Genomic DNA, 21,054 nt, shown 5'->3' on the forward strand with positions numbered 1-21,054 from the left:
TCTCTCTCTCTCTCTCTTGCTCTCTCTCTCTCTCTTGCTCTCTCTCTCTCTCTCTCTCTCTCTCTCTCTCTCTCTCTCTCTCTCTCTCTCTCTCTCTCTCTCTCTCTCAATTCAATTGAATTTAAAGGGATTTATTGGCATGGAAACCTATGTTTACATTGCCAAAGCAAGTGAAATAGATAATAAACTAAAGTGAAATAAACAATCAGAAATTAACAGTAAGCATTACACATACAAAAGTTTTAAAATAATAGAGACAATTCAAATGTTATATTATGGCTATGTACAGGGTTGTAAAAATGTGCAAATACTGTAGTTGTAGTACAAAAAGGGAAAATAAATAAACAGATAAATATGGGTTGTATTTACAATGGTGTTTGTGCTTCACTGGTTGCCCTTTTCTTGTGGCAACAAGTCACAAATCTTGTTGCTGTGATGTCACACTGGTATTTCACCTTATAGATATGATAATTTATCATGATTTGTTCTCAAAATCATTGTTGGTCTGTGTAATCTGAGGGAAATGTGTGTCTCTAATATGGTCATACATTTGTCAGGAGGTTAGAAAGTGCAACCCCCCTCCCCCGTTCTCTCTCCCTCTCTCTCTCTCTGCTCATCTGACACAGAGTCACAGGCACACCATGATTCCTGATTTGCTCTCGTCACAAACACGCAATCTGGTTGGTAGAGCCCATATGGGGGACTGTGTATCCATTGATCTTTACGGGGTGCGTTTTTATTGAGACGCGCGCGGTGCGTCAACCTATAAAAGAGGAGTGTGGCTTGGAGCGCGGGACCAGACTTTCCCCTGTTCTGTTCTTGAGGTGCGATAGAGACTCCATACAAAGATACTGAGCAATATGGAGGGGACTTTCCGAGAGCATCTGTTCTTCATTGTGTTATGTCTGTCTGTTCTCAAGGGAGACACCAGGTACATCGAGGTAAGCCTCTGGAGGCACTTTGCATGTTTTATTAACCTTTTTCGTTCCCATGTGTTTCCTGTACTATACTTTGTAATACAAGCTCAATTAATGCAATAATGCTTTCTGTATGAGAAAAGTTGTTGCAACTTTTTGTACTCAGTCAAATAATGTTCTCATTGTAATAACTCCCATTGCGCACTTGATTTATGCATTATGTAGGCTACTAACCTTTACTAAAACCCTTGAGTTATCTTGCTTGACGGTATATTGCTGTCACTTGTTCACATTCAATCTTGACTTTCTTTTTCTAAATATTATCTAAATGTTGTTGTTTTTTTGTGCAGGAAAATGACATTACACCAGAGGGATTATATGCACTTCTTAATTCAGAGCTCAAAAGAGAAATACCAGAAACATTAATTTACAGCCGACCCCTCCGTAAGTAACTGACTGAAGTCATTTATTAAAAACCGTTAATAGGCATATTTGCCATTTACATGGTCGATCTGTGAAGCAATACTTTTTTTGCCGACATGATCAAATCTTCTAAAATGCTTTTATTTAGCATGAAAGGTAAAAAAAAAAAAACTGAATTTGTCAGTCACAATTGTGTATGCATTTTTGTGAATAATAAATAATCAAAAATAATAAATGTGTGATTTAGGCCTCTTGTAAATTATATAATTATAATCTGTATATGACTTTCTTGACTAAATGTACAGATTGATGAATACTACTTGATGAATTTGAAATGTATATTAGATTGCGTTTTTGTCAGAGAAACTTGCACTTCATCATGTAAAATATAAACAGCCAATGTGCACACAATGTAATGTTTACCCTGTCTCTGTCTCCATTTCTCTCTCCCTCTCCATGTCTCTCTTTCTGTCTCTATATCTCCCACTCTCTCCCCCCCCCCACCCCCTCTGTTACCCCCACACCCATCTCCCTCCTTCTTCCCCTCTTCCCTATCTCTCCCCTCTATCTCTCCTCCTTCTCTCTATCCTCTACCACCTTCCTTTATTCTTCCCTTCCTCCTCCTCTCCCTCTCTCAGGGTGTCTGGACATGGTGGCAGTAGAGGGCCAGTTCACCTTCACAGCAGACCGGCCTCAGCTCAGCTGTGCTGCTTTCTTCATCGCTGAGCCCAACCAGGTCATCAGTGTGGAGTATGACAGCGTTGACATCGACTGCAGGGGAGGAGACTTCATCAAGGTAACCACACATGCACATGTGGCGTGCATGCACACACGCACAACACACACATACACACTCATACACACACACACACACACCACCACCACCGCTTTCACACCCACATACATCCCAAATACTCCCCTCCCAGCTCCCCCTTAACTGACGTCAGCAAAACCAGGTCCGGGGATAGATTAACATTTCCAGACAATTGATGTGATGAAATTCCCGGCAGATTATCTTGTTGTTATTTGTGCCCAGGCATAATCCCTCACCTTACCCCCTGGCCTGGGAACACTCGTTCTCAGTATTAGATCATTACGGACTCCTAAATACCACAAAATGATATAGTCACTTAGCAGATGCTGTCACCAGGGGTAACATAGGGTATTTTCCTGTGTCGTTTTTTTTTTTTACTTTACTCTGTGAATGTGTGCTAAGGCTGCAATTAAGTCCCACCCTTGATTTACAGCCAGGTCACACCAGATGGACTTCAGTATTCCACATTTATCCAGTCCCCAGGACGTCGGGAGATGCCTTCAATACTGTCCACTAGGGGCAACGTGAGCACCTATTACCATCTAGTAGGCTCCAAGGATCACGGGTTCAATCCCAGTGTTAGGCACTCATTTGTATTTTTCCTGTTTTAACACGACCCCAAACCTTAACCCTTACCTTAACCAGTCGGAATGAATGGTTAAACTTAATTGTACATTTTGTTCTGTTTTAACCCTATCCCAAACCTTAACCCTTATCGTAGCACTTTACACTCATACGCATATGCGGGTTGAAAATGGCAGATTTTGGCAATGATAAGCACCTAATTGGAAAGCAGTGGCTGTACAGTAACATGCTATAAATGATGTCAGAGGTCAGTCCCCATCCCTCCCGTTAATTGGGCTTTTGCATATTTTTTGTTGTCTGAGTGAGGGAAATGCTTTAAATTAAGAGGACTCAGTATATTTTGAAAGATGAGACGTTGAGGATTATAATAAATACTGATTTGATGTCATATGAGCCAAACACCTGTGAGTCCAAATGTGCACTTCACATTTCCATATTATACAACTCATGTCATATACAGTGTCAACGTTTTTGATCACTATGTTTGATGTATGGTTACAAGATGACATGGGGTCATACCCTGGGTTGTTCTGAACAGAATGAGCCTATGTTTGTCTATTGTGAAGAAAATTTGCCGTGGCACACGCACCTGAATGCACGCATGACTCCTTTCTAGGCGCACCAAAATGACAATCTGTTTCTCTGAATTGCATTGTGAAAGCCTTACACTGTAAGATCGTATGTTGGCAACAGAACAAGCTTTCAAATGATGCCCACTTGACCCAGATTGTGATTTATAATGGGCCGTTTTTGGATTGTGTAAACAACAACAGTAATTGTGTTGGGATGCAGGGTTGTGTTCCAAACAAAACAACTAGTTCCTCAACGGCACAGCTAGGGGTGCTCAAAAAAGCACCTTATAGTTGAAGACTCTTCTTTGAGTCATAAAAGTGCATTGAAATTACTTTGGAACTGTACACACTTTGGAGAGGTGTTCGGCCACTTGGAGTTAGTCCTCTCTTTCAAACCCTTGTCATTTTTTTGTCTTATGCTGCACCTAACTCACATTTTCCAGGAATATTCTTATCATGTTACTGAATGGATCCAGAATATTTTCAGATTTCGTTATCAACAAATGCGGCGAAAAGTACAGTAAATGTAAAATGCACATAAAATCAACAGTGTAATGTTTGGATTCAGTCTTGTGTCAGGTGAACTGTTGTTTCCTCAACTTTGGTCAGATAATTTCCCCATAATCTCCAAACTGTTCCCTTTCAACTGATACCATGCTTATGCATTTGCTTTTCATATTTCTTCTGTAAGAAACATTTCAATTTAGCCCTATCCATATCTGCCAATTCCCACGAGTGTAAAGGGTTAACCAGTCGGAATTAATGGCTAAACATAACTGTAGAAATTTGATGTTTGAATGGTTTTGATTAAGTCCACATCTCTCTCCCCTCTCCTCTCCCAGGTGTTTGATGGCTGGGTGATGAAGGGAGAGAAGTTCCCTAGTTCCCAGGACCACGCCCTGCCGCTGATGGAACGCTATGTGGACTACTGCGACTCTGGGACGGTCAGGAGAACCGTGTGGTCGTCTCAGAACGTTGCCATGCTGTTCTTCCGCATTCACACTGCCGGGAGCTCCTTCACGCTGACCGTCAGGAAACCCATCAACCCTTTCCGTGAGTAGAGACCTGCACTAGCTTGATGGCCAGTCTTACTGTTAATGACCTTTAGGGTTTTACTTTGAGTGCATGAGCTGAAGCCCCGTTTATACCTGGTTCTAACATGCGTCAGTTGTCCTGATCTTGTCCACATTCTGATTGTGCCCACATTTGTCGACAGGTGTAGACAATCAAAAGACGCATTGTGAACTGATTGTGATTTGATCTTCCTGACCACCTCCAGAGGTAGTCGAAGATGCATCTTGTACGGATATCCTTGAAGTGTAAACAAATCCTGACAACCTAAGCTTAAAGCCAATTTATGCTTGCTCTGAAAGGCGCCGTACAGAAGGTTTGAAGCAATTGCAGAGTCTCCGGAGGCTTACGGAAGCCAAATCGAGCTCCGTACCGTATCGCCAAGCGCCTCCCAAATTTTGTAACAATGCGGAGGGCTCTGTATAGCTCCGCATTGACATGATTGGTTGACGGTAGGTGGGGGCGAGAGGTCCTGTATAAACACAAACTCACTTCCTTGACAAGAGCTCTGATCTGCTCCACAAAGTGCAAGTAGGCCTATGAATGCTCTGACTTCTGCTGTACGGCCACTGCAGATGTCGGATTGACCATGTAGAGCCTCATACATTTGTCCAACGTCACTGTTGTCCCGCTCTCTAAAAAGAAATCACACTGGCCAGTTGAAGTAGTAATTATGGACAATGATACCTCTACAATTCCTCCAGAATTAAGATCATGGTCTTCATTAGAAACCAAATGCCTATACTGGCACTGTGGTCGGATGCCATAGTCCAATAGAAATTAGAAAACGCATATAGAAGTAAGGATATTTATGACGAGATATCGTCCCGAATGAGAGAAAAAGGGTTCTCCCGTTCCCACGTCCAATGCCAGCAAAAAATATTAATAAAATAACGGAAAACATCATACAGAAAGGCCAAGGACTGTAATAGCAGGAGTGCCATTAGATGTGCCAACATGGGGCAGGATGCCAATGTAATGCTATAGTACTTATAGTACTACATGTTGTAACGCCAGGGTTGTGTGTTAATGCTTTAGTGACCCTTTAGGTTGTACACGTCTAAGCTGCGTACGTCTAAGCCGTACTTGTGTGTGTGTTTGCATTTGTACTAAGCAATTTTGCCCCCTTAAATGGATGCATTTTTGCTAAATGAAGGTCAACATGTCTAAAGACACGGATATATTGTGGACGTCGTTTAATCAGCCCCCCGTACCTCTCTGATTCAGAGGGGTTGGGTTAAACATTTCTGTTGAATGCATTCAGTTGTGCAACTGACTAGGTATCCCCTTTCCCTTCCCATGTTCCCCTCCACCTCTCCCCCAACAGCCTGTAATATCATCTCCCAGACACCAGAGGGCAGCTTCACCATGGTGATACCCCAGCAGCACAGGAACTGCAGCTTCTCCATCATCTACCCCGTGGAGATCAAGATTGCTGAGCTCAGCCTGGGACACCTCAACGACTTCCCCATCAAGGTGAGCCCTGAGCAGGGACACATCTGAGCCTAGAGGTCCGAAGCACTGCTGGTTTCCTTTTCTCCCCGGGAAATATTTTGGTTGATTAATGTCACTCACTGATTAGCCAGAGATTCCACTCACCATGTGTCACAGGTCTGAATCAAAAATACAGATTAGAGGGGAAGAATAGAAAAAACATCAGCGCTTCTGACTTCTGGCTGTTGTAGCAGAGGGGGTTTAGTGAACTACCCTGCCAAAGACCTAGAGACCTGTGTTAGGTCCCAATGATGATGAGGGGATGCTTTGTCAGCGGAGATGAGTGTGCTGGGATATGTGTGAGGGGGTAGAAGGAAGGAAGGAAGGAAGGAAGGAAGGAAGGAAGGAAGGAAGGAAGGAAGGAAGGAAGGAAGGAAGGAAGGAAGGAAGGAAGGAAGGAAGGAAGGAAGGAAGGAAGGAAGGAAGGAAGGAAGGAAGGAAGGAAGGAAAGTAAAAATGCTTGTTAATCCATTGAGTTGGTCTTCTCTCCAGAGGTCCATCCCAGGCTGTGCGGGAGCAGGGGACTTTGTGGAGCTGCTGGGAGGGAACGGGATGGACCCGTCTAAGATGTTCCCTGTAGCTGACCTTTGCTACAACTTTAACGGTCCAGGTGAGCGGCACCCACACCATCACCATCACCATCATAACTAGAGTAGATCTTTATTAATCCCACCCATCACCATCCTAACTAGAGTAGATATTTTATTAACCCCACCCATCACCATCCTAACTAGAGTAGATATTTTATTAACCCCACCCATCACCATCCTAACTAGAGTAGATATTTTATTAAACCCACCCATCACCATTCTAACTAGAGTAGATCTTTATTACCCATTTTTGAATGGAAAGTCCTTACAGTGTGTAATTAGTGTATGACCGTTTTTGACTTTCTCTCTTTTCTTTCTCCTTTCCTCGTCCTATAGCCCAGATGAAGATAGGTTGTGACAACACGGTGGTGAGGATGGTGTCCAGCGGGAAGTTTGTCAACCGGGTGGCGTTCCAGTACCGTCTGCTGGACCGGCAGGAGCTGCAGAGGATCAAGGTGAACAGTGTGGAGGATTTCTGCTTCACTGGCTGAGCTCTCTGTCTCTCTATCTATCTCTCCAACCCCCCATGTTGTCTATCTACTACCTAACTAATGGGGACCACCCATCACCGGCTGCCAAATCTACCATGAGACTGATTACAGAAAAAAAGCCTGAGGGTTGCCAAAACATTCTGTTCTGTACTACATTTTGAATTTAAAGAGATTTATTCATTTTTTACTCATTTGTTTTTTTGCTCACTATATGTTCAATGAATTGCGGCTGGCGCTCAAGCTTAATAAAGTGTTATTTTGTGTTTGTGGGCATTTCTTGGTTTGATTCCGTATTTAGATTGTCTAACTTGTGTGATTATATGCAGTACATGACCGTGCAAACGGACCAGTGAGGGTGTTAGCAGGGCATTTTTGGTTCACATCCTTATTTATTTTGTGAGACAATGTGTGTGGTTACAGGACTGTGGAAGGAGGCGAGTGTTCAATAGAGTATGTAAAATATATGTTCATTGCTGTTATCTATATTTATTTGTATCAAACAATTTTTTTGTAATAAAACTGAATCGCATGAGAAAGCACTCATTGGAGCTGATAATTCCTTTAATTTTTTAATCAGCAAGATTATGCAGAACTAACAGGGTTGGCTGTCAGGGGGAGGATGCTGGGGGGTGGGGGAAGGGGGGGGTTCTGAGGGGTCACTGTGAAGAGGAATGGAAGATGTCAACATCGGTCACGTCTCAACCTAACAAGAAAACCCTCTCCAGTTCATGATGACACTGAATTTATGCACTCTTATAATAGTCATACATTGACATTAATTTTAACTACATTTGTATCAAATTTGATTACTTGAGTTCCCTTCAATAGAACCAGAAATAACACTGTAATATTTTGGTATCAAAGTCATTCCATGTCCTGAAGAGCAATCCCTCCAGTTCATGATTACATTTAGATTAGAATGTATTAATACCGTAAATTATTCATACATTGATTTGGAGTATTATGCCACATTGCACATGAAACAAACCAATAACAAATTCTCTTGATGAGACACTTCTAGAAGCGGGCTACTTTTGATACCGAGGGTCGATGGTTAAAAGCTTTATTGTTCATTTAGGGTCAAACAGTATTTTGTATTTGGTTTCCCGTACACAGAATTAATCACAAACACAATGATATTCAGTGATATTCAGTGAAATACAAATATCGGAGCCTCAATAAGCCACTGTTTTCTACCTGTTTGTTGAAGAAGAAAAAAAACTGAACACAATAAACCTTTCTGCCACCCTTTATATGGCATGACATTGCTTATGAATGACTTCTGATTTCCTTTATAAAGGGTTAATGAAGGCTTCATTAAGCCGTATTTAAATGTCTCCTTCATTAAAAGTGCCATATGTCTGACGTAGGTATGAGTAATAATCTTCTCCCCCTCTCTCTCCACAGGGAGGACAGGGGAACATGGTGTGTGGGTGTTGCTGATGAGTGCTGGCTTGATTAAAGGTCGGAGTGTGTGTTATCCCAGTAAGACACCTGGCACACCGCACCGCCCCACTGCTAATTGATAACGATCTGATATCACCCCTGGAGGGTGTGTGTGTGTGTGTGTGTGTGTGTGTGTGTGTGTGTTTGTAGCAGTGGAGGGTACGCAGCTGTGTGAAGAGTCCTGCAGTGATGTCACGACTGTAAGTCATCTTCAATTATAAACTGGGTGGTTCGAGCCCTGAATGCTGATTGGATGACAGCTGTGGTATATCAGACCGTATACCACGGGTATGACAAAACATTTATTTTTACTGCTCTAATTACTTTGGTAACCAGTTTATAATAGCGATAAGGCACCTCGGGGGTTTGTGGTATATTGCCAATATACCATGGCTAAGGGCTGTATCCAGGCACTCCACGTTGCGTGGTGCTTAAGAACAGCCTTTAGCCGTGGTATATTGGCCATATACCACACCCCCTCGTGCCTTATTGCTTAATTGTAAATTGGTCTCACACTGACTCACATCAATGCCTAAACTAGCAGAAAATAGGTGTATGTGTGTGTGTGTGTGTGTGTGTGTGTGTGTGTGTGTGTGTGTGTGTGTGTGTGTGTGTGTGTGTGTGTGTGTGTGTGTGTGTGTGTGTGTGTGTGTGTGTGTAGGGGGGGATCTGTGATGGAAGCTCTGAGGCAATTGTGGCGTATGTAATTGATTTCTGATTACATGTTGGGAAAGCTCAATCTGAACCTATGGCTGAATTTATACAGGCAGCCTAATTCTGATATTTTTCCACTAATTGGTCTTTTGACCAATCAGACCAGCTGCCAATAGTTTGGCAAAAGATCAGAATTGTGCTGCTTGTGTAAACACAGCCTTTGTGACCTGTGAAATGTATGACCTGTATCTGCAGGAGTTGCTTGTTCAAGGCCTGCTCTAGCTATTACACTGAGGCGCTACACTACTGCCAGACTCCAGAACAGAGGACACTAGTGCCAGGTGTCCCCTACTGTTTTGACATTCATTACATAAATGTCCATCGTCATAGCAGGACAAAATGCACACCCTCAGACAAAGTTAAATAAAACTTACAATTTACAATGTTTTCCAAGCGTTTTAAATCTAAACATAGACAAAGGCGATATGCACTTTGATAGAAGGGAAACGCCAAAGAGGATGAATCAGGCATGAGGTCCTTTTAAACCGAACCGTGCTAATGGTCCTGTTGAGTAATTATTATTTTACATAGGTCATGATGGTGACCTAAGCATTGTTTGTCCCTGCACCCCAGCCGTATAGAGTCAGCGTGATGAAAGTCATTTTTGTCTAATGGATGACAGTCCATTACAGATCCTAAAATAAAGCTATATTGTATTTCTTGCCCACCATTACCATATTACATGGTAATTTTCTACTTAGGAGGCCGAGTCTCTAATGGAGCTAAATATTGAGGAATAAATTAGACACACTTTTCTTTTTCCCCATTATGTAACACTAACCACTATAAACTGCTGTTTATAGAGAGAGCGAGAGAGAGAGAGAGAGAGAGAGAGAGAGAGAGAGAGAGAGAGAGAGAGAGAGAGAGAGAGAGAGAGAGAGAGACTGACAAATCAACCAAAAGGAAAAATAAATGTTAATAATAAAAAAAAACATGTTTCTAGGGGGTCAGAAAATCATCCAGCGCCCAGGGTTATACAGCTCTGCAGTGTGTACTTCAACAGAGTTTGAACTGAACCGATGTGCACTCATCAGGAGCCGACCATATCTCATTTATCTTCATCCATTTTCTCCCTGCCTTTTTAAGACCTACACTATCGATCTGAGTGTATTTCTCCTGTATGACTGGACTTTAATCTCTCTTCCTCCACTGGGTTTTTTCTCTCCTCCTCCTCCCTTCCTTTCCGGTATCGCCTGCTATCAGCAGGAGCCATAACAGCTTTTCTCATCTCCTCTCTTCTCTGACGTATTTTATTTGATCCCCTCCCCTCTCCTTTGCCGTATCGCTAACTCTCCCCCCTCCTGACAGTGACCCCATTGCCGTATCTCCACCCCCCCCCATACCCATACCCATGTCCCACCCTCTGACAGAGTGACTCTGATCGGCAGGGAGAGTGACACGGACGGGGCCTCCTGGAGCCTTATCTCCAGATAACAGTGTAACCTTACATGTCCTTACCCTGGTCCCTGCTTCCATGGTCCTTTCTGCCTCCCCGATCCCCTCTTAGGACAGGAATGATTCCTGTTGACATTGTTGAAGGGCGATAACGTTCTTCTAATTCTTTCTATTCTATTATTTTTCTGTTGAATATATACAGTATACTGCCTAATATACGTTTTCTCTCTATAGTTATTCAAGTCCCTTCATTCTCCCATGAGGAAACTCTGTGTTGTTGTTGTTTTTATCGCACTGCTTTGCTTTATCTTGGCCAGGTCGCTGTTGTAAATGAGAACTTGTTCTCAACTGGCCTACCTGGTTAAATAAAGGTGAAATAAAATGAAATAAATGACGTTGATCTTTTAGTGCAGGTGGAAAAACTGCAGCAATCCCTTCAGTCACCACATTACCTCTCAATGGAAACTGTCCCATTTCTCCTGCAGCAAACAGGTCATGAGAAGTGAAAGTCATACAGTAAAACAGGAATCACAAGGGATGTCATAACTGATGCAAAGACCATGCAAACCCTTCAGTTACACTGAAATAGGAAGATTATCCCATTCAATACTGACACCCATAGGGTAGGAGGGGGACATGCTGTGTGTGGTGTGTGTGTATGTGTGTATGTGTGTGTATGTGTGTGTATGTGTGTATGTGTGTGTATGTGTGTGTATGTGTGTATGTGTGTGTATGTGTGTATGTGTGTGTATGTGTGTATGTGTGTATGTGTGTGTGTGCGTACGTGCGTTACATAGAATGGTTAGATAGTGATGACCACAGAGCATAGATTTGAATGGGATTCTCTTTCTAGTAATCTAGTTCATTGTACTTCTATGATGGCACCTCTCTCCATCTCTCTTTCTGTATGATGGCCCCAGGGGATGACCAATGCTGTTTGGCAGAACAAACTGACCTGTCCTGGAAAGCTGTCCTGGAGGCTGGGCCTCACGTGTTGTTTGTTAGCATGATCTTCCATTTGTCGCTGAAGGAGAGCACTATGGTGTGAAAACGTCTGAACGATCCGTCTCTCTGTCGCTCTGTCTCTTTCCATCCAAAACCCCCCGGGGAGGAAAATCTCACACTTATTATTTCTCTTTTTCCCTCTATCCCTTTCCTTCTCTCGTTTTCTCACTCTCACCCCTCTCTTTCTTTCTCTTGCTCTCTCGCTTTTTGTCCCTCTTTCACTCATGACGTTATTTTGGGGGCATACAGAGAGAAACCGTAAAGGACAAGCTTGGATATAGTGCTTTGTGTGTCTTTTCTAATTGGCTGATATGCCTCCTTTGAACAATACAGTCCTCAGTCCACAGTGGAGGAAATGTTTCAGTCTACTGATGGCTGATCCCTGCCCATTGGGGTGTAGATAGACCCTGGTTGTGGTTATTGCTGACATACAGTCAGTCAGTCCTGTCAGGCTTTGTTGACTTCCTGTTGCATTCAGGAAATGGATTAGAGAGAGAAGGACCACAGATCTACTACAGATAACAGCCACCACCAAGAGCCGATTCTTCCATTATGAAGCCCCATTGTTAGGTGAAAGACACGGAGACAGACACAGAGACCGACACCAAGGGACCATCTGAAGGTATTCTAGTGTTAAAAATGGGCTGTTGGCTGTGAAAAGAAAAATCTACTATCACAACCCTCCATCTCCCTATCCCAAACATAACATGATGTGAGGGGGAGTGATCGATGATAGCAGTTTACGCTCGAATGGCAAAACAAGCCCTTCATCATCAGTTCTGAAGACGTCACAGGCTGATGGTACCGCTCAGGGTTTGGCAAGAGGAGAAGGAGATAAATGTTGCCACCAAATAAATAAATGAGTCTTTCTGACGGAGAGAGGGAGGGCTGTCTGTGTGATGGGGAGAGACAGCGGTCAAAAGGAACAGTGTGTGTGTGTGTGCTGCAGGGCAGCCATATAAGGGAATCATCTTAAGGGAGAGGTAACAGTTGTTCTGAGTTATATTCATAGTGTCTATCAGAGGAGCCTGCTGAAGGGAGGACGGCTCATAAAAATGGCTGGAACAGAGCGAATGGAATGGCAGCAAACACATAGAAACCATGGAAACCACGTGTTTGATGTATTTGATACCATTCCACTCATTCCGCAATGAAGGTGCCACCAACCTCCTGTGGTGTCTATAGAGCTTGCGCTGGTACCTGTCCTTCTATCTGGAGGGGTGCAGGCCCCAATAACTCTCTACTGTAACAAATGCACGCTCACACACTGCTGACTTTTCTTTTAGCTGCATATAATGGCACAGCTTGATCCACCACAGATACTGTGTTCCGACATTCTTGGAGGAACATGGAATTTCAATAGAAGAGTTTTCTTTGACGCACCAGTTTAAACCTTAACTCAACGGGTGACTCTTCATGATTCTCTACTGTGACAATGTGCTTCTAGTATTGAAGATTGGTAGGTTTTCCATGGAATACACAGCTCTTTTGGTGTTCTAACTTTCTGTTCTGAGCTGGGATGTATTCACTAGGTACAGACCACACCTTCAACATATAGCTATGTACGTTTGAGATAGTTTAATACAGGAAAGGTTTCAAGGTATGAGTACAGAATGATGTCTGTATGCTGAAATGAGCTTGAGCTTGGAGTGAGGTTGGATGATAGGTGGTTGTAGAATGGAAACGTCTTTGTAGGCGGGATTTGCGAGGAAGACACTGGATGATTGAAGGGAGCGTGACTGTTCGGGATGGATTGGAGGAGCAAGATGGTTTGGGATGGTTGGAGGAGCTTGATGGTTCGGGATGGTTGGAGGAGCTTGATGGTTCAGATGGTTGGTGGAGCTTGATGGTTCGGGAGGATAGTTGCTTTGTTGTCGGAGGATAGGGAAGGGGAGATGAAGACTGAGTGTTGGGGTGGGAGTACTGGTGGTCTCTGCTTCTCGGCGCAGAGTTAATCCCCAAAAAGGAAGGGTCAGGACTCCCGAGACGTCTGTGAACAAAGCAGTGTGAACGTGTCAGAGGGTTTGGTGGTTGGAATGGAAGGATCACAGTTCTGATGGTCTGAGAGTCCAGGGACCAGGGGGCAGATGATGTGGATGGGAAACGTCTGAGTTGAGATGGGAACTGAGGTGACGCGGAAGGAGGTAGTGAAGTCCTCTTACTGCATTTGGTGGTGAAGATGGGGCAAACTTGAGCTTGTATCTTTGAATAATTACTTAGGAAGAATGGTTCTTGTATAGCATTGTTCAGATGTGGAAAAGGAAGTCTGTAGTGATTGTATGATGGCTTCTAGTCATGATCTTGAAGTCGCAGGCAGCCATAACCTGATGTGTAGAGGGCCTTATGGTTGATTGCGGACAGGATCAGATTGAAGTTTGGTAAGAAGCAGTTCTGTTGAGACTAAAAGCTAGCATAAGAAAGGTAAACTCCCTAGAAGGAAGAAACCTCCAGGCGAGCCTGGAGATGGTCAGGACAGTGAAGAGGTTGCTGTGTGGGAGGAGGCCTGGCGGTGGCGAGGGAGTAATGTGTGGATGGAGCGGTGGCGGCGGTGGGGTTCAGGTCTCCGGGGCCAACCAACGTGGATGGTGCCTGTGAAGAAGGGAGTGGGGTGGGAAATAGGGATGTTAGGGGCAAAGAGAGCGTCCATTCCCGAGCCAGATTAGGAAGGAGATGGAGAGAGAGGGATGGCTGAAGCCACGGTGCTGGTAGCAGCCATGCCCAGGAAATTGGAAGGAAGATTGGTAGATGGGACGATCGGGGTGGGGGTAGTGGTTGTTGCGCTGAGGTGTGTTGTGCATTGCACTGGGGTTTGCATTGGGGGAGGGAAATAGGGAGGTTAGGGGCAGAGAGAGCGTCCATTCCCCAGCCAGAGCTGGGATTAGGCAGGGATGGAGATAGAGAGGGAAGGCTGAAGCTGTGGTGCTGGCAGCAGACATGCCTGAGAGAATGGAAGGAAGAGCGGTAGATGGGACGATCGGGGTGGGGGATGTTGCGTGTTGCGCTTGGGGTGGGGAGGAATGGGATTGTGGCCTGTGGCATGAGGACTAGATGGCTGCAACCTCTGGGCCTGCAGGGGGAGCAGCGCTGGAAGAGGCAGTAGGAATGGGCATTGCTGGGCCAGCAGAGGGAGCTGTGGAGGCTGTGGAGGATGCCGGGTCATAATCTTTGTTAAGGTGTGTAAGAGAGAGGGGGAGATAGGAGAGAGGGACGAGTACCTGTGTTCAGGTAAAAAGAGAGAGCGGGGAGAGGGAGAGAGTGTTGCCTGCTGGCAGGAGGAGCCGTCCTGCTGGAAGCTGCTGGTCCGTCAGAGGGAGGTGTAGCTGCAGGGACGTGAAGGCGGAAGGCTGTGTCAGATGCCAGGTTGTAATCTGTAGAAGTTGTGTGAGAATCCATGTCTGGAGCTGGTTTGGGCCTAGTTGATGGTGGTGGAATATGGCAGTGGAGGTTGCAGGGGATGTAATCATGGTGGACCTTGGGAGCATGGTATTATCAGGTGGTGGGCAACATGGGTGGAGGTGGATGTGGTTGTAGCCCCAGGAAGGAGAGGCAGCCTTAGGCGACCAACCAGAGAGAGGGATAAGTACACTACATGACCAAAAGTATGTGGACACCTGCTCGTCGAACATCTCATTCCAAAATCATGGGCATTAATATGGAGTTGGTCCCCCCTTCGCTGCTATAACAGCCTCCACTCTTCTGGAAGGCTTTCCACTAGCTGTTGGAACATTGCTGCGTGACTTGCTTCCATTCAGCCACAAGAGCATTAGTGAGGACGGGCACTGATGTTGGGCGATTAGGCCTGGCAGTTGGCGTTCCAATTCATCCCAAAGGTGTTCGATGGGGTTGAGGTCAGGGCTTTGTGCAGGCCATTCAAGTTCTTCCACGCCGATCTCAACAAACCATTTCTGTATGGACCTCGCTTTGTGCACGGGGGCATTGTCATGCTGAAACAGGAAAGGGCCTTCCCCAAACTGTTGCCACAAAGTTGAAAGCACAGCATCGTCTAGAACAGGGTTCTTCAATTCCGGTCCTGGAGGGCCGAAACACCTCTGTTTTTCATCCTCTCCTTCTAATCAGGGGCTAATTCAGACCTGGGACACCAGGTGAGTGCAATTAACTACCAGGTAGAAATAAAAAACAGAAGTGTTTCGGCCCTCCAGGACCAGAATTGAAGAACCCTGGTCTAGAATGTCATTGAATGCTGTAGCGTTAAGGGGCCCAGCCCGAACCATGAAAACAGCCCCAGACCATTATTGGGAGCATGATATTATCAGGTGGTGGGCAACATTGGTGGAGGTGGATGTGGTTGTAGCCCCAGGGAGGAGAGGCAGCCTCAGGCGACCAACCGGAGAGAGGGAGAAGTACTGTAGTTTAGTGGAAGAAAATGGAGAAGGGAGCAAGATAAGAGAGAAATTAATCATGGCAGGATGGACTCTATGCCATTACATAGTGATGGCATTTCTAGATTGTGTGAGTCTAAATAGTATGGTTGCCAATAAAAGGTTAACATCAGCATGATGCAACATTCTGATACTAAGGCTGTGTTTACACAGGCAGCACAATTCTGATTATTTTGCCAATAATTGTTTTTTTGATCAATCAGATCAGATCTTCTGCCGCTAATTTGGCAGAAATCAAAAGTGGGCTGCCTGCCTATGCGTGACCTGCCCTTATGTGGACTATGGCTTGGTGGAGAGGAAACGTTGGGGAGGCAGGTAGTTTGCTGGTCCGTGATACGAGAGGATCGAGGTAGATAAAGAACCCAAAGGCAGCAACGGACTGCATATAAAACTCTAAAGCGGGGCTCTCCAACCCTGTTCCTGGAGAGCTACCGTCCTGTAAGTTTTCGCGCCAACCCTAATATAGCACACCTGATTCTAATAATTAGCTGGTTGATAAACTGAATCAGGTTAGTTACGACTGGGGTTGGATTGAAAACCTACAACAGGGTCACTCTCCAGGAACAGGGTTGGAGAGCCCTGCTCTAAAGCATGAAACACCAAGAGCCAACTGATTTCAACAGCGAGGTTGAGAGACGAACAGCGTAGTAGAGGTTTGTGAACAAGACATGACGGGAGCAGATGTTTTGCCATAAAATATTACAATAACAGGGATTGGATTGGGTGAATATATATACAGCCAATGATTGGAAATGGGAGGACTAGTAAATTGTTTGATTAGCAGGAGGGGAGGAGTTGTAAATGGTTTGATTTTAAAGAGAGTAAGAGATGTAAATTGTTTCAGGTGTGGTCTTTCCTCCCAAACTTTAGTTCCGTTACACATAACACCATTTCATGTTCAGTAAAGTAAAGTACACAGCTGTGTGTGCAACTATTAAACCATTCCCTGCTTGGGGAGTGTACTATAGTAGAATAAGTATTCCACATATTTCCTCCAGCAGGCTCTATGTCGTGTGGTTTTCTCGATTTCTTTCCAGGCCGTTGTGAGTGTGTGTGTGTGCGTGATACTGAGCATGGATAATGCTGTTCACAGTTCCGTAAACCAATTGGATATGACGTGTATGGGAATAGACTCTGTGTCTCTGAGTGTTTCTTCATGTTTCCAACTCGGACAGTATTTCTCAGTGGGACAAGGAGAGGGATCGGACATCAGATGGGGCTGTGATAGGGAAGATGTGTGTGTGTGCGTGCATGCGTGTGCATTGTACACACGTCTGTGTGTGTGTGTTACACACGAGGCCAACTGAGACACACTGCCAACACTATGCTCGTTCTAGTAAGCCATGATGTAAAAATGACTATTCTTATGTCACTTACAGTACACAAATATTAAATGAAAAGACTGACAAGCTATGCAATGCATCTATTAGTGCAGTATGCTTCCAGAGGGACAAAATGAACAACAGCAAACTTGAGCAGTAAGACACGACATCACTCCAAGGGGGGAGGGATAATAAAATATAAGAGGGTTACGCCAAGTACAAGTTATCTAACAAAGAGAGAATCTATAATTCATGGAAAAAAGTACTATTTCTAAATTGATGATAGGTCCTCTATGATTACAGCTATTGTGAAATGTCACAAAAAAAGATAATCATCACATAATTTCCCTCCAGACAGGCTCGGTATCTTGCTCAATTACAACCAATCACACCGAACTGAGAAATGACCTTTGTGTGTGTGTATGTGTGTGTGTGCCGGTGCGTGTGTGTGCGTGTGTGTGTGTGTGTGTGTGTGTGTGTGTGTGTGTGTGAATCTGTGTTTACGTAGATGATGGCTCATTAATCTTTTTGCTTCAGGATCCTCACAAACAGATGTATCTCAAATTAAATCAAATCAAATTGTATTTGTCACATGCGCCAAATACAACAGGTACAACATTTCACCTTACAGTGAAATGCTTACTTACCCTTAACCAACAATGCAGTTTTAAGAAAGAATCCCCATAAAAATCACACAAAAATACAATATAAAATAATACGAAATAAAAGTAACAAATAATTAAAGAGCAGCAGTAGAAATCACAATAGCGAGGATATATACAGGGGGTACCGGTACCGAGTCAATGTGCGGGGGCACCGGTTAGTCGAGGTAATTGAGGTAATTTACTTTTCTTTTTTTTTTTTACATTTTTAGTCATTTAGCAGACGCTCTTATCCAGAGCGACTTACAGTTAGTGAGTGCATACATTATTTTTTAAATTTTTCATACTGGGAATCGAACCCACAACCCTGGCATTGCAAACGCCATGCTCTACCAACTGAGCTACATCCCTGCCGGCCATTCCCTCCCCTACCCTGGACGACGCCGGGCCAATTTTGCGCCGCCCCATGGGACTCCCGGTCACGGCCGGCTACGACAGAGCCGGCCGTAATATGTACATCTAGGTAGAGTTATTAAAAGTGACTATGCATAGATAATAAACAGAGAGTAGCAGCAGCGTAAAGTGGGGTGCACAGGCAATGCAAATAGTCTGGGTAGCCATTTGATTAGATGTTCAGGAGTCTTATGGTTTTGGGGTAGAAGCTGTTAAGAAGCCTCTTGGACCTAGACTAGGCGCTCCGGTACCGCTTGCCGTGCGGTAGTAGAGAGAACTGTCTATGACTAGGGTGGCTGGAGTCTTTGACAATTTTTAGGGCCTTCCTCTGACACCGCCTGGTATAGAGGTCCTGGATGGCAGGAAGCTTGGCCCCAGTGATGTACTGGGCCGTACGCACTACCCTCTGTAGAGCCTTGCGGTCGGAGGCCGAGAAGTTGCCATACCAGGCAGTGATGCAACCAGTCAGGATGCTCTCAATGGTGCAGCTGTAGAACCTTTTGAGGATCTGAGGACCCATGCCAAATCTTTTCAGTCTCCTTAGGGGGAATAGGTTTTGTTGTGCCCTCTTCACGACTGTCTTGGTGTGCATGGACCATGTTAGTTTGTTGGTGATGTGGACAGCAAAGAACTTGAAGCTCTCAACCTGCTCCACTACAGCCCTGTCGATGAGAATGGGTGCGTGCTCGGTCCTCTTCTTTTTCCTGTAGTCCACAATCATCTCCTTTGTCTTGATCACGTTGACGGAGAGGTTGTTGTCCTGGCACCACATGGCCAGTTCTATGACCTCCTGCCTATAGGCTGTCTCGTCGTTGTCGGTGATCAGGCCTACCACTGTGTCATCGGCAAACTTAATGATGGTGTTGGAGTCGTGCCTGGCCATGAGGTCATGAGTGAACAGGGAGTACAGGAGGGGACTGAGCACGCACCCCTGAGGGGCCCCCGTGTTGAGGATCAGTGTGGCGGATGTGTTGTTACCTAGATTTACCACCTGGGGGCGGCCCGTTGGGAAGTCCAGGAACCAGTTGCAGAGGGAGGTGTTTAGTCCCAGGGTCCTTAGCTTAGTGATGAGCTTTGAGGGCACTATGGTGTTGAACACTGAGCTGTAGTCAATGAATAGCATTCTCACATAGGTGTTCCTTTTGTCCAGGCGTGAAAGTGCAGTGTGGAGCGCAATAGAGATTGCATCATCTGTTGGGGAGGTATGCAAATTGGAGTGGGTCTAGGGTTTCTGGGATAATGGTGTTGATGTGAGCCATGACCAGCCTTTCAAATCACTTCATGGCTACAGACGTGAGTGCTACGGGTCGGTAGTCATTTAGGCAGGTTACCTTAGTGTTCTTGGGCACAGGGACTATGGTGGTCTGCTTGAAACATGTTGGTATTACAGACTCAGACAGGGAGAGGTTGAAAAAGTCAGTGAAGACACTTGCCAGTTGGTCAGCGCATGCTCGGAGTACACGTCCTGGTAATCCGTCTGGCCCTGCGGCCTTGTGAATGTTGACCTGTTTAAAGGTCTTACTCACATCGGCTATGGAGAGCGTGATCACACAGTCGTCCGGAACAGCTGATACTCTCATGCATGTTTCAGTGTTATTTGCCTCGAAGCGAGCATAGAAGTAATTTAGCATGTCTGGTAGGCTCGTGTCACTGGGCAGCTCACGGCTGTGCTTCCCTTTGTAGTCTGTAATAGTTTGCAAGCCCTGCCACATCCAACGAGCGTCGGAGCCGGTGTAGTATGATTCGATCTTAGTCCTGTATTGACGCTTTGCCTGTTTGATGGTTCGTCAGAGGGCGTAGCAGGATTTCTTATAAGCTTCCGGGTTAGAGTCCCGCTCCTTGAAAGCGGCAGCTCTACCCTTTAGCTCAGTGCGGATGTTGCCTGTAATCCATGGCTTCTGGTTGGGGTATGTACGTACAGTCACTGTGGGGACGACTTCATCGATGCACTTATTGATGAAGCCAGTGACTGATGTGGTGTACTCCTCAATACCATCGGAAGAATCCCGGCACATATTCCAGTCTGTGCTAGCAAAACAGTCCTGTAGCTTAGCATCTGCTTCATCTGACCACTTTTTTATTGACCGAGTCACTGGTGCTTCCTGCTTTAGTTTTTGCTTGTAAGCAGGAATCAGGAGGATATAATTATGGTCAGATTTGCCAAATGGAGGGCGAGGGAGAGCTTTGTATGCGTCTCTGTGTGTGGAGTAAAAGTGGTCTAGAGTTTTTTCCCCTCTGGTTGCACATTTAACATGCTGGTAGAAATTAGGTAAAACTGATTTAAGTTTCCCTGCATTAAAGTCCGCGGCCACTAGGAGTGCCACCTCTGGATGAGCATTTTCCTGTTTGCTTATGACCGTATACAGTTCATTGAGTGCAGTCTTAGTGCCAGCATCGGTTTGTGGTGGTAAATAGACAGCTATGAAGAATATAGATGAAAACTATCTTGGTAGATAGTGTGGTCTACAGCTTATCATGAGATACTCTACCTCAGGTGAGCAAAACCTTGAGACTTCCTTAGATATCGTGCACCAGCTGTTGTTTACAAATATACATAGACCGCCACCCCTTGTCTTACCAGAGGCTGCTGTTCTATCCTGCCGATACAGTGTATAACCCGTCAACTGTATGTTATTCATGTCTTCGTTCAGCCACGACTCGGTGAAACATAAGAAATTATACTTTTTTATGTCCCGTTGGTAGGATATTCATGCCAGTAGTTCGTCCACTTTATTATCAAGCGATTGTAAATTGGCCAAT

The 21,054-nt window shown here is 44.9% G+C and overlaps 1 protein-coding gene across 1 annotated transcript; it reads left to right on the top strand.

The window, feature by feature from the left end:
- The first annotated feature begins 740 nt into the window (after positions 1–740).
- Positions 741–7,513, top strand: LOC121541130 (corticotropin-releasing factor-binding protein). The gene is made up of 7 exons (XM_041850107.2): positions 741–941; positions 1,268–1,361; positions 1,979–2,136; positions 4,154–4,364; positions 5,710–5,858; positions 6,369–6,486; positions 6,803–7,513. The coding sequence occupies exons 1-7, from the start codon at positions 861–863 to the stop codon at positions 6,955–6,957; spliced, it is 966 nt and encodes a 321-aa protein (XP_041706041.1). The 5' UTR covers positions 741–860; the 3' UTR covers positions 6,958–7,513.
- Positions 7,514–21,054: the final 13,541 nt, after the last annotated feature.

Source organism: Coregonus clupeaformis, chromosome 27, assembly GCF_020615455.1.
Source record: "Coregonus clupeaformis isolate EN_2021a chromosome 27, ASM2061545v1, whole genome shotgun sequence".
Lineage (NCBI taxonomy): Eukaryota > Metazoa > Chordata > Actinopteri > Salmoniformes > Salmonidae > Coregonus > Coregonus clupeaformis.

What these genes read in the sequence shown, in the direction of transcription:
- LOC121541130 (XM_041850107.2), top strand. Translation starts at nt 861, where the DNA reads ATGGAGGGGACTTTCCGAGAGCATCTGTTCTTCATTGTGTTATGTCTG. An exon ending in GGGGAGGAGACTTCATCAAG is followed by an intron (nt 2,137 to 4,153) that starts GTAACCACACAT and finishes CTCCTCTCCCAG; the next exon opens with GTGTTTGATGGCTGGGTGAT. An exon ending in TCAACGACTTCCCCATCAAG is followed by an intron (nt 5,859 to 6,368) that starts GTGAGCCCTGAG and finishes TCTTCTCTCCAG; the next exon opens with AGGTCCATCCCAGGCTGTGC.